This window comes from Colletes gigas, unplaced genomic scaffold (assembly GCF_013123115.1).
Source record: "Colletes gigas isolate AHSC1104 unplaced genomic scaffold, ASM1312311v1 Colletes_gigas_Sc00011, whole genome shotgun sequence".
In the NCBI taxonomy this organism is placed as follows: Eukaryota; Metazoa; Arthropoda; class Insecta; order Hymenoptera; family Colletidae; genus Colletes; species Colletes gigas.
In genome coordinates, this window is record NW_025106640.1 from 8,601,124 (window position 1) to 8,613,158 (window position 12,035).

At 47.0% G+C, this 12,035-nt stretch overlaps 1 protein-coding gene across 1 annotated transcript; it reads left to right on the top strand.

Moving 5' to 3' along the window:
• The first annotated feature begins 1,253 nt into the window (after positions 1–1,253).
• Positions 1,254–11,905, top strand: LOC122398549 (espin). Its single transcript, XM_043398535.1, has 12 exons — positions 1,254–1,265; positions 4,899–5,024; positions 5,527–5,770; positions 6,704–6,911; positions 7,850–8,025; positions 8,096–8,165; positions 8,466–8,644; positions 9,031–9,274; positions 9,354–9,742; positions 10,573–10,748; positions 10,836–11,026; positions 11,096–11,905. The coding sequence occupies exons 1-12, from the start codon at positions 1,254–1,256 to the stop codon at positions 11,346–11,348; spliced, it is 2,268 nt and encodes a 755-aa protein (XP_043254470.1). The 3' UTR covers positions 11,349–11,905.
• Positions 11,906–12,035: the final 130 nt, after the last annotated feature.

The following is a 12,035-nucleotide window of genomic DNA, read 5'->3' on the forward strand; positions in this document are numbered from 1 at the left end:
AATTTTTTATGCGAGACATAAGAAACAGGATGAAAAAACAACAGCTAAGAAAACCTAAATTGGCTTCTAGTGTTTCATCGTTACTATACGTTCTCCATTTATTGAACCAGAACCATCGACATCCATATCTACGGCTCTGAAAGAAACAGCTAACGATGGAGAGGATTCTGACGAAGGTAATTAAGAGTTATTGCCCACGCTTAGGCGTCTAAATAAGTTGAAATTGGACTCGGACCAATTATATTAATTACGTTTCTGTGCTTTTTAGTTATATTCTTCTGGGTAGCTCGTTTTAGTTTACCGATACTGGTAGCGTTGAAACGGTTCCTTTTTCCTCTTCTCGGACTAGAATAACTGTGCCTCCTTTTTAAACGTGTTAATTTTATTGGTAAATATTTATGTTCTTTCAAATACTAATCGTGACTGTACGGCAAGCCAAGTGGTCGAAAACAAATACTGTAATCGACTAGAATAATTAAAAATAAAATGCTGTATCTACTACAAAGTAATATTATACGCGAAATATATAACAATTGGCAAACGATGGATCCAAGAGGCAGTCGAACGACGATATTTCGCTAAAACGTTGTATCTAGAGCGGTCACGGTGAACGTACGTGTTAAATATTCTCCGTGCCAGGTATAAGCTAAAAGATATTCGCTCGAACGTTAATAAATAGTAATAATAATGATGAAAAAATAGAGAAGAAGAGCGGTACGGTGAACGGTGCGGCAAGACGTGGCACGGAACGGCGTGGAACGGGCACGATTCGAAGATCGGTGGTAACTAGGTAGCCGACGAGGCCCGTAACCCCTTCCTCGGCGGCTCGACGGGGACCAGTTGGCCGGCTCTCGCTTAGAACAGGTGGGCCCGAGTCGAGAGAGTCTCGGTCTGCCGCTTACCGTGCACGGATCGAGTTTGTTGCCCGGACCGGTCTCCCGCATTCTCGCTTTCGGCCACGAAAAAGTACGATTCAACAGCCGAAATACTTACATGTAACCGCGTATAAAAGCCAGTCGGCGAACGGACCGTTAGACCGACTAACAGTCCTCCGGTTTACGTCCTGTCGCGCATGCTGTCGCCATCGACGTACACAGTGCGCGTTCGCGTAGAGATTTCCGTCAGATTCGCTAAATTTCGTCGAGTGTGTCCAAGGACAACGTGGATCCGGATGAGCCGTGTCCCATCCGAATGACCGGGACCGCGTCGAGATCTTATACCAGCGGTACAAACGAACGACGTCCCGGTTTTGCATGGGTGTGCACGTAAGTGAACCAGAACGAGCCTCGATCGTCACCCTTCGCGAATCGATAACGGTTTTCCACCGACGCCCCGGCGCACAGATTATTACGCGAGAAGAGGATAAAACCGGACGCTGCTCGCAATGGCGGAAGGAGGAGTGCATAATCGCGCGAGAGCGAGCGAGCTCGCGTTTTCCATCCGTCGCGTTCTGCGGAGATTTCGGTGAAAGGCGAGCGCCAAAGGATTTAGATTTAGATTTAGAACGGACAGTGCAACGACGGGACCGCGGCTGGGTTCGATCGGATTCCATCGCGCGAATCGCTGGCGAGTTTAGAGCCCGAGAGTTCCCTGGAACGTTTCCGTTCCATTTACAGTCGATCGCGTTGCGAGAAACGCGATAGAAATCGCGCGGTCCCGATGACCACGGTTTCCACGAAAAAACGATAATTGAGAATCGTAGGAATTCACCGAAATTCCATTACCGCGATCAGAGATTCGGTATCGTAGAATTCTTCCCTACGAAGATCGCAATCTTTATAAAAGTGGCATTTGTAAGCTTGTTTCGCGTTGAGAGAAAGTCATTGCGTGCGAGGGTAATTACTTTAACGAATACATTAGTTTGTTTTATACATCCTCCGCACGTTTCTTCCCCGTACTAAAAAGACAGAACTTTTTTTGCGTTTCATAGAAAGAGCAATATTATTGCCAGTTGGATCGAAGGCTTTTCCAGCAAGACCTGGAACAGTTTGTAATTAATAGGTCCCCAGCTAGAAGATAATTAGTTTCGATAGATTGTTCGAACGGTCGTTAATACCGTGTCTAAGTAGGATATGCTGGGTTTGATTACGCTGGTACGAGATGAAACGCTATAATATTGCTCAAACGCTCTAATAATGTATTCAAAATATTACTTGTTACGCAAACATGACAGTTATAATATACTTCTGTCAGGATTGTGTAAGCCTCTCGGAGATAAGTGGCCCAGGCATCTCTCGATCTTTGATATTCTCTCTTGTTGATAGTCGGTATCGAGAATAAGCTTTTTCACAGGAGTAAACGGAAGACCTTCGTGGTGAGAGGAGTTGCTTCATCGCTCGTTAGATTTATTCTCGTGTTTTTGTGTGAAAAAAAGAACACTTATTCTTAATACCGTGCTTGTTAGAGAGTCTTGATACCGAGTCTAGATATAGCAGTCAACCTGTTAAAGTTTGTCGTAATAAAATTAATAGTTTTCGTTCCAACTACTAAGATACCTTGCTTTTCTACAGAGGTATCAAGGTCGTTTTCCATTTTCTAAACGAAATGCTCAACATTTTATTCCACCGTTCGAAAGTGAATTAAATTCTACGTTAAAAAGTGTTTCAGTTCGTGTGATCTATAGCTAATATTTACTATGATATCAAGGAAGAAAGTAGCTAAATTGATCGTAAATAATTTAGCTTAAATGAAAACGAAATTGACCATATTTCCTTCTGCAACGAATCAAATACTTGTAGATTAGTTAAAGATCAAGTTTCTGCATGAATTTTTAATTGGAGCAACCAATTGGTTATTTGTCACAGTAAGCCGACGATAACGACGGTGAATGAAATTATTTAATCGTGTAATCGGACATATTTTGTAGGGAGAAAGCTTCTTCTAGGAATAGAGGTAAAAGATAAACGGACTGAGTCTTCCGGAAAAAAGGAAATAACCGTCTTGGTCGTAAAATTTGCATGTACGCGTTCTCTGGAAAGTTAATATCCTTCGCAGGCAAAAATGCATTACTGACAATGGCCATTCATTACGAAGATTAATTTCATATCGAGGTCTGGCGATAGTAAAATAATATTCCCTCGTTTAAGCCATCGTTCAAAAGTTTCCATCTTCGTTGGTATCTCGGTAAATGTTAATTATATGCCACGTGCATTGTAGCATCGTTTTACTGAGAATTCGGCTCCCCTATGATGTAATAAAAAGATAAGCGTTTTAATAAATGGAAGATGACCTCGACATCTTTGTAACGATACGAGGTAGCGAAAAAGCGATCCGCGTTTCACGTGTCCTCGTCACGATGCATTTGTTTGAAAACATTTCATACACAGTAATTGAATTAAGAGCTACTCAAGGTGGTACGTATGGATTCTTGGTTTTTAATTATGGTTTTCCAGACTTTGTAAGGGTAGTCTAGGATCGTTTTTTCTCTCCTCCTTCAATGATACTGTTCGTTGGCGTCTCGATCGGATCGTTGGAGATAAAAAGCAACCGTTTGCGAGCGGCAAGGCACAACAACGTCCGTTTTTCTACTCGCGCGTCACGCGAATTCGTCCATCGTCCTTCACCCGGTTATTCAGTCAGCATGTCGTTATCCGCACTATGGCGCGTGCAATGGAATACTACCGGGAAAGGTGGACGAACGAAAGGAGCCTGAGATTTTCTCGTTGCTATCGCGCCCGTTCCGACCGATCTTGTTCGTCGGATTAAAATACGCGCGCCACGGCGCCGCGCGGCGCAGCGCGTCGGGCGCAACGACCGTTTCTTCTCGAAACTGTCCGTGACGTTTGCGAGAAACACGATTTTCTCTGGTAAGAGGCGAGCAGGAACGTTTCGCTTCGGAATCGAAACGCATTTTCTCCGCGTACGCGAGCACACCGGCTCGAAGATGAACGACGACACGTGGAAACGAGGAATTTTCACGCGCGTTACCTTATTTCACGCGATTAGAACGCCGCCGGAGTCAGCTGCGAACGGGTCGCATTCCACGAACCTTTTGTTAGAGAAAATCGAGGAAAAGCGTATTTAATATCGGAAATAATAACGCATCTTCAGTTTTCTATACCCATTGTGCGCTTTTCGAATCGCGAATTGCTTCGAGAAAACCGCGTTCCGTAATTTGCGTGGCGAAACCGACTACCCGACGACACGAATTATTATCACCATGGGAACGCGGGTTTCGAAAGCCTAAATGTTTATTCTCAGCGTCGTCCATTACGAAATTTGGAAATTGCAGACACTGTTACGGGCTTACCCTTGTTACTCGCCTCCCGTATATGCCAGGCGAATCGCAGTTTCGATCGTACAGTCACGATTATGGTTTCGAGTGTAGCGCGAACGCGCCGAAACCGATTTTACTCGCGTTAAAAATAGTTGATACGAATAATGTATTCGATAGACTGTGGCAAACGAAGCCGTTAAATAAAATAAAATGAAATTACAGTGGGAATGAAAGGGTTAACGAGGCTGAAACGATATAGATCGTAGATCTTCGACGGCTATTAAAATCAAACATTGTAACGGCCAGCAGCCGTACACGTATAAGCGTAACCATCTTGCAATCGCGATTACGTTCGCCGTTTTATCGGCGCATTTATCTCGCCGATGGGGGCATAAAGATTAATTCCTTCTTCCTTGTAGAAAGTTGCCGCGTATTAAATCTACGCCCCGGTATCGGCCGTTCGCTCGATCCACCGTGTTCGATCGTGCCAAAAGTCTCTGGATGTTTTGCCTACTCGTCGACGTAATAGCTCTCGTTCCCTCCCCCCTCGAGCATGCAACAGGTCGTTGCACGAGGTCACAAAACACGCTGGTTCCATAACTAAACTCGAGTAAAAAAGTCCCTGCGCCGTCGTTCGATGGCTAAGATACGAAATGAAAGTGAAAAACGCGATGTTTCGCAGGAAACGAGCGAAGCGTATCGTGCCAATGTCACCGGCAGAATGGCCAGGGATCGTTCTGGTTCGGAATATTCGGAGAACATGAGCGACGCCACGACCTGCAGTTGCACGACAAATTCCATCGACAAGGCTAGTAAAACAAACGATTCGTTGCTTGGCGTGGGCACTATCGGTACTGGTTTTCAATCCTTCCACGCTTCCGGCGTAGTCTATCGAACGATCTTTAATTTTTGTTATGGTCACGGCACGGATTAAGGGGGAAATTGACGGCCTCGAGGAAACATTTCAAGGCCACCGAAATTCGCGAGACGGAGCCTATACAATTTTGTATAAATTTGTTTTATTCGGGGTTGCAAGGTTCGTTCGTTAATCCGTGCATGATGGCGTTAAGGATGAACGTTTTACGGGAGGAGAGATCGCGCGGCACCGTTTGAGATGTCGATCGATCCCGTATCGCGATTCTCGCGATCGATCGAAAGCAACGGGGGAACGGTAGCCGATGTTTGATTCGAGCTAGCGCGCGATCACTCTTCCGGAAGAGCGTGCCAGAGTTATGCGAGACGGCGGGAACGGTGGCGGCGGCAACAAGCGGCGGTGTCCGATAATGGTTGCCGGGGACTGTTGGTTTCAGTGCTCGTTGCGCGGCTGCGGCATGTTTCAAGAGCCGTTTTTCCTGCATCCGCCAGGTTCTCGGCCCCGCGATGGAATTTACATAAACCCGATGACCGCGTACATCGGCGAGTCGGCCAAGCCAAAGGACACGGAGTCCTTCTATCTTCACAGCCCCCACGATCTCGTCTACACCAGGATAACGCGACTGTTCTCGGACACCGGCAAGCACCGGCACTTCGAGAGGAAAGACGAGACTTTGACTGGTAAGTGGCACGTCCCACATTTATCGTCCCCGCTCTCGCGTTATAGTCGTCGCGCTTCAACCAATACGCCTGGCCACTTTTTAAACGACTCTATTCGAAAAGTCATTTCGAGCAACGCGTTATCTTTCTCTCGCGAAACACTTATTTTCTGACGTAACCTCGAGAATTGTCTTTGACGAAGATTCCGCGCGTGTTTATCGAATCTCATTACGTTGACCCAGGGTTACATCCCGGTAAAATTAGGGTTAATGTCCGTTTTCACGCGACGCGGGGTCGCGACTTTAAATTTCCGTGACATCGGTTTCCGCGTCGTCACGACAATTCAATCATAATCGTCGCGACGGATTCATTTAAATAATGAACTATCAACGATTAATCTACGGTAATTTAAACATCGACCATTCAAAGGACAATTCCAATGCATTTTAACGTTGACTTACTTGCCTTACGTAACAGTGTAATGGTTGAATAATCGACGAAGGATAGATGAAATGATTTGCAATAACCAGTCGCGAAGATTCCCCATACGATTTCAGCTTTCGACCAGAAGCCCAGACCAGGAAGTATTTTACGGTCAATTGTGCAACTATTTTTTTAACAAGTTTATTGAAAGACAAGTCGTTACGTTCATGAAAAAAAAGCAACGTACGAGTCGGTGTAACTATCGTTGCACCCTGTCGAGCTGACTCATCGCGTGATAAATCGTTGCGTCTGTGACCCTTGTGGCTCGAAGCTATTAGAGTGTCCCAGAAAATATTACGCGTTTCGAACCTTTAATTCGTAAAATTGCAACCGCGCGAACGAATAATTTGAAGCGCAGTTATCAATCACGAATAAATTCGCTCTCTCGTGTAATAGCTTTTCCTCGGTGCCTATTATCGATCACGGTCGCATTGTTGCTCGCTAATACACGAAATCATTTTAAACGGTCAGCCTGCTGTCATCCAATTGCAGTGAAAGTGGACGTGCACATCAACAATGGCGTTCTTGACCGACCGACCAGTGGAAACGGTTACGCGACTAAATCAGAGGCGGTTCGCGAGCCGTACGAGCACGCGTACGAGCAAATCTGTTTGAGACAGGATCCGGAAGCTGCCACTGCTGGACAGAAAAGGGTCCCCGACAACGCCTCCGACGGCAGGTATACTTGGTGGAACAACTATACCGATCCCTCGTAAATTATCGTCGAAAAATCGCGCTGAGGGAGAAAAAACGCTTGCCTCGACGCGACTACCGCTACGCTGGAAACGCGCCCCGTTATCGCGTCGCGAATCGCGAGCCATCAATCGAACCGGCAAACTTGAAAATTCCTTTTGCGAACGTAATCGCGATATTCACGGATGCTGAACACGACAGAGATCTAAAGATCGCGTCGTAAATAAATCGACGCTCGTTTGGAAAACGTGCACATTTTTGGTCCATGTTTGTTAAACTTACGAGTCGAGGACGATCGATTTCGAAACTCGTACGTTTCCGCTGATGCTCGATCAGCCGTTCCTCGAAAACGCTCGGCGACCTCGTTCTCTGTGGATCTCGTTCGCGAGGACAGAAATCGAAGTCCAGCGATGTCGAAAGCCAAACACGACTGGTTCCGTCTCGAAGGCTTCCGAAGCACTGGTAATTCTAATAGACAGACAGTCCTAAGTGGAAGTAGACAAGCTATCGCGACGCTAATGGTTCGACGTCGTTTCTAAACGCGAACAGAAGCAGCAATGGCTGGCCAGATTGAGCGAAGCGAGCAGACGGTAGCTGGTTAATTACACGCATGCTTAACACGTTGACTGCGTTTACCTGGAATCATGAATACAACTCGAACGACCAGAGAGACGATTATCGTAACAATAAGTACTCCGCTAACCATTCTACGTACTATGCATCGTTACCTTCGCGATGGAGATACATATTTTAGTTTTTTACTGCTTAGAAAGTTCGCGCCGGATGCTTCTCGAAATTATTAATTTCCAAATTGCTTACGAACGCGGTTCTGTTGGTCGAGGCAAGTCGAGTGGTAGACGCGTTGCGCAATTTTTATCACGGTCCTAAAGGCGCGATAAACGATCAAAGTCGGACCGATTTCAGTCGTTCCCAGAAAACCGATCGGAGATACAGCAGATCGAGCAGCGCCAGCGAGTCGTCGAATCTGAGCAGCGAGGTGCCGTGTTTCTCGTCGAGCGCTTCAACCCCGTCGCTCTCGAGGAACAGCAGCAACGAGCGGATCGGCAAGAACGCGAAGATCACCGCCGAATTCCCGCACGGTACGTGGCTCTTGGTCGACGAAATGAAAAAAAAGGAAATATTAACGAAAGCATCGCGATTGACTTTCAGAGAAAAAAGATTCGACCGGCTCTCAAGTAGAAAGCGAAAAGGAGATTAAACCGGCTAGCAGCGGAGCTAGGTAAGTAGGACGAACGATAATCGAGTAAAACGACGGAAAATCGATAAGAAGCGGTCGAACGTCGATCGATCGCGGTTCCATTTAACCATTTTGCCACGGCTAAACTAAGAAACGAGATTCGACGCGCGTGGTATTTACGGTTCGACCGAACGCTGCCGATTCTCTAACTCGTGGTCGGTCGAGGGTTCGATGGCTCGCGCGGACACAATTCCGTTCGTAACGGACCGACGCGTACGGATATTAGGTAAAAATCGAGCTTACGGTACTCTCTGTGTCCCTTCCTTCGCGCGTCTTTCGTAGTTTCGCGAAGCCGCCGCCGCCACCACCACCACCCCCACCGCCGGACAGGGAGGACGTTGTGGTGCTCCTGGTGAACGCCAAGCAGAACACGGAAACGACCGCGCGCGACGAGAAGAAGGACGCTCCTGGCGAGACCAATCGGGATGGAAGAACCGAGAACGGACCTACCCCATCTTCCGGTAAGCGTTCTCATTTGCCCTACGTGCTAACTTTGACTTATCTCATATCAAACGTGGCCAATATGAGCGTCTCCCGTAAACTATTAACCGTATGCCCACGAAACCATAACCGCCTCGCAACTTGGAGGTCTATCGTCAGATTTGGCCAAGGGTAGCATCGTTAGCGAGAATAGGTTGTCGCGAAGGACGGTACCGCGATTTAATCGGACGATCGACCGAATTAATGTAACTCGGCTCGCCTTAACAATTAAGCCGCCGGTGGATGGCGAAGACGGGCATAACTTACTAGACCATAGCGCTCATCGGGCATATAATACACTTACCTAGATTTCACTTGCCCGCCGTACAACGATTCCGTTCTCCCTACCGCCTCTGTTTCGGAACAGCGACCAACAAGTCCGACGTATCCTGCGGCGAGCATCAACAGCCGGAAGTACCTCCTGCCAGTCCGCCGACGGACACCGAGGAAATTAAGGCGAACCAAACGTCCCACCTGGTCAACAGGCACATGGTGCTGCCGTTCATACCGCCCAAGTTCGCCAACGCGGACTCGAACACTCTGCTCAAGCCGTCCGAGTACTTGAAGAGCATCTGCAAAGCATCGTCCAAGAACAGTCTCTCGAAAGCAAGGTCGGTGAAAATTCGATTCAAGGGTCGCGTTCGTTCGTTCGTTCGTCGAGTCCAGGGTGTACCGGTGGGTTTCCCGTAGGTCGGTGGACAACTTGGACATCCAGAGCAGAGGCGTCTATCGACGTGAAATTAACGCGGAGGAGGACGACGAGGAGAAGGAGGAGGAGGACCGGCAAGTGGGGGAAGGGGAGGAGGAAAAAGAATCGACCTTTGGACCTCCGCCACCGCCGTTGTCGCCCCTGCAAAGGTCTCGACGGATCGGCGAGGACGTCGGTGCCGGCGGTGCTACCGGCGCCGGCGTCGGTGCGACCGTCGACTCCGAGCACTCGATGTCCAAGACTCCGCAACCTCTAGCCACCATCAGCATCCAGGACCTGACGAGCATTCAGCTAAGACGAACCACCGTTAAAATGAACGCGACCAAAACGTTCTCCGCGCCGCCTCCTCGCAGCGTGTCTATGACGAACGGTGAGTACTGCACTTTTCATCGTGTCAGGTTGGTCTCGCAGCATATTTTAATAATCTGGCGATATCGAGTTCGACCAGCCAAGTAAAATCGTTTCTATTCGCCAGAGATTTTGTTAATCGTGCGATTCTAGAAACTAGGACAGGGTATAGTTATTTTCTAAACGAAGACGGAAAAAACTTCACAGAGGAGAAGAAAGTTGAATTCCCCGCGCCGGGTCCATCTCTCGATGACATAATTTTTTTTGTTCGATGCAACAGTGTTAGTGCAATACGCATACATTAGAAAAGAGCTACGGATCGTGCCAGTTTCTAGAGTCGCGTTGTTACGTGAAAATAATTTCTGAGTTCATAATTACTCTTTTAATTAAGTTAAACGTTCAGGAATGCCAGTTTTAAACTTTCTTTCGACCATTACTGTACGTCGTAAGCGCATATAAATCAAAAACAATAGTAAAATTTGTGTATTTATGCATTTTATTTGTTGCGATGGTAGTTCGATCGAATCGACTAGGTTCTCGTAGTAAAAATGATGCCGGATCAGATTAGGTTTGACCGATTTTTAGTTAGAGGGGCAATACGCACGAAACGCATACAACGATCGAGTAACAAGTATATCCGACTCGCTTTCACTGTTTTTCTAGTCGTTATTACTGTTTTTTACTCTTGTTACGAATGTATACTGTTGAACGTCGTTTCGGATAACGGGTTTTAAGGCTGATGCACCGTAGTATATCCGTGATATCTTTTATAAACTACAGAAAAGAACGAAACGCAGGATGGAAAGTAGTCCAAATAATTTTTACGATACGATTGTATTTCCTCTCGTCTAGTTTCGGAGCCGTTCTTCGTCCAGAAGACGGACTTGATCGCGGAATTGAAAAGGACCAAGGACATTCCCGGAATAAAGAAACTCAAGGTGGAGATGGCGCAGGTCGAGAAGACGCAGGAGCAGAATCTCATGTCGGAGATCAACAAGGCGTTCAGCGTTTCGAACTTCGTGGACCAGGTAGCCGATAATGTAACACCCGATATCCTTTCCTTATTCTCGATCTTGGTTTCCGTGCAACGCGTTAACGCGACCCCTCGTCGACAGATTCCAGAGAAAGACAGTTCCGGGAATGTGATACCAATATGGAAGCGACAAATGCTGGCTCGGAAGGCTGCCGAGCGAGCGAAGAAGGAGCTGGAGGAGCAAATAGCCAGGGAGAACGAGGAGAGACGACAGAAGGCGATTCCCGCGTGGAAGAGGCAACTCCTCGCCAAAAAGGATCACGAGGAAAAAAGGTGAGAATCTCTCGAACGAATCCGATTAATCGTTATCCGAAACGACAGTTAATTTCCCATTCTCTCTAGACTGAACCCAGTGCTCGGGGCGCCAGTGGTAAAGGTGGAGTCCGCAGGGTCGCTGAAACGTGACGTTTCGCCGACTCCTTCGCGATCGAATCAGCTCGAGGAGAAGCTGGAAATCGAGGAGAAGAAGATCGACACGAGCCTCGGCAATCAAACGAACCACGTGAACGAACTCGACGAGGAGGACGATGCTCAGATCATTCCGTGGCGAGCTCAGCTCAGGAAAACCAACAGCAAACTCAACATCTTGGACTGATCCACCGTATGGATTCGCCCGTGGAAAATTTCGTATTCGCGGGAGAAAGCGACTTCATGCCACTTTCTGTACTCTGGAGAATAAATGCAGCGATCTTGTAAAAGCTGAAGGATCTCAAGATCCTTCGATAACACGTTAGGGTGTCGAGATATCGGATCTAATTCAACGCAAATTGCTAACGAACGATATTTATGCGTTCTGTAACTGGTGTTAAGGGTCTAAACGTTAAAAAGTAAATGAACCTTACGTTCAACGAACTGCGAGCGCTGGCTTACAGCTAATAGATCGCTATCCCGCAGAGAAAACATAGTAGCTGGCATCTGACAGGGGAGTCGCCTAACAGACCACTTAAAACTTAAATAGATCGTTGTATTTATTCTGCCAATTTTAGTCGCTATCAAATAAGGGCTCTTTTACGCGTGCAAACGAGGAGGAATTGTCTCAACACTCGTATGCTCGATTCCTGCGTGAAAGAATCCTTACTCCCGATACAGTGTCCTCTGAAAAAGCTTGTGCCTGGTGTCTGCTTGAGAATGCCCAACTTTGCTACGAAATAAAACTTCGCTTGATCAACAAAAAAATAAGTAGACACCAGGTATTGCTATCTCAAGCGTGAAACTCTGAAGTGGACGCCTTGAAAAAATATATGCTTGTAAGCGAGACGCATCTTTCATCAAAGATGTTCAT

Excerpts from the sequence above, each read along its gene's own strand:
- LOC122398549 (XM_043398535.1), top strand. Across the intron at positions 8,166-8,465 it reads CCGGCTAGCAGCGGAGCTAG|TTTCGCGAAGCCGCCGCCGC; the intron begins GTAAGTAGGACG and ends CGTCTTTCGTAG. Across the intron at positions 8,645-9,030 it reads CGGACCTACCCCATCTTCCG|CGACCAACAAGTCCGACGTA; the intron begins GTAAGCGTTCTC and ends GTTTCGGAACAG.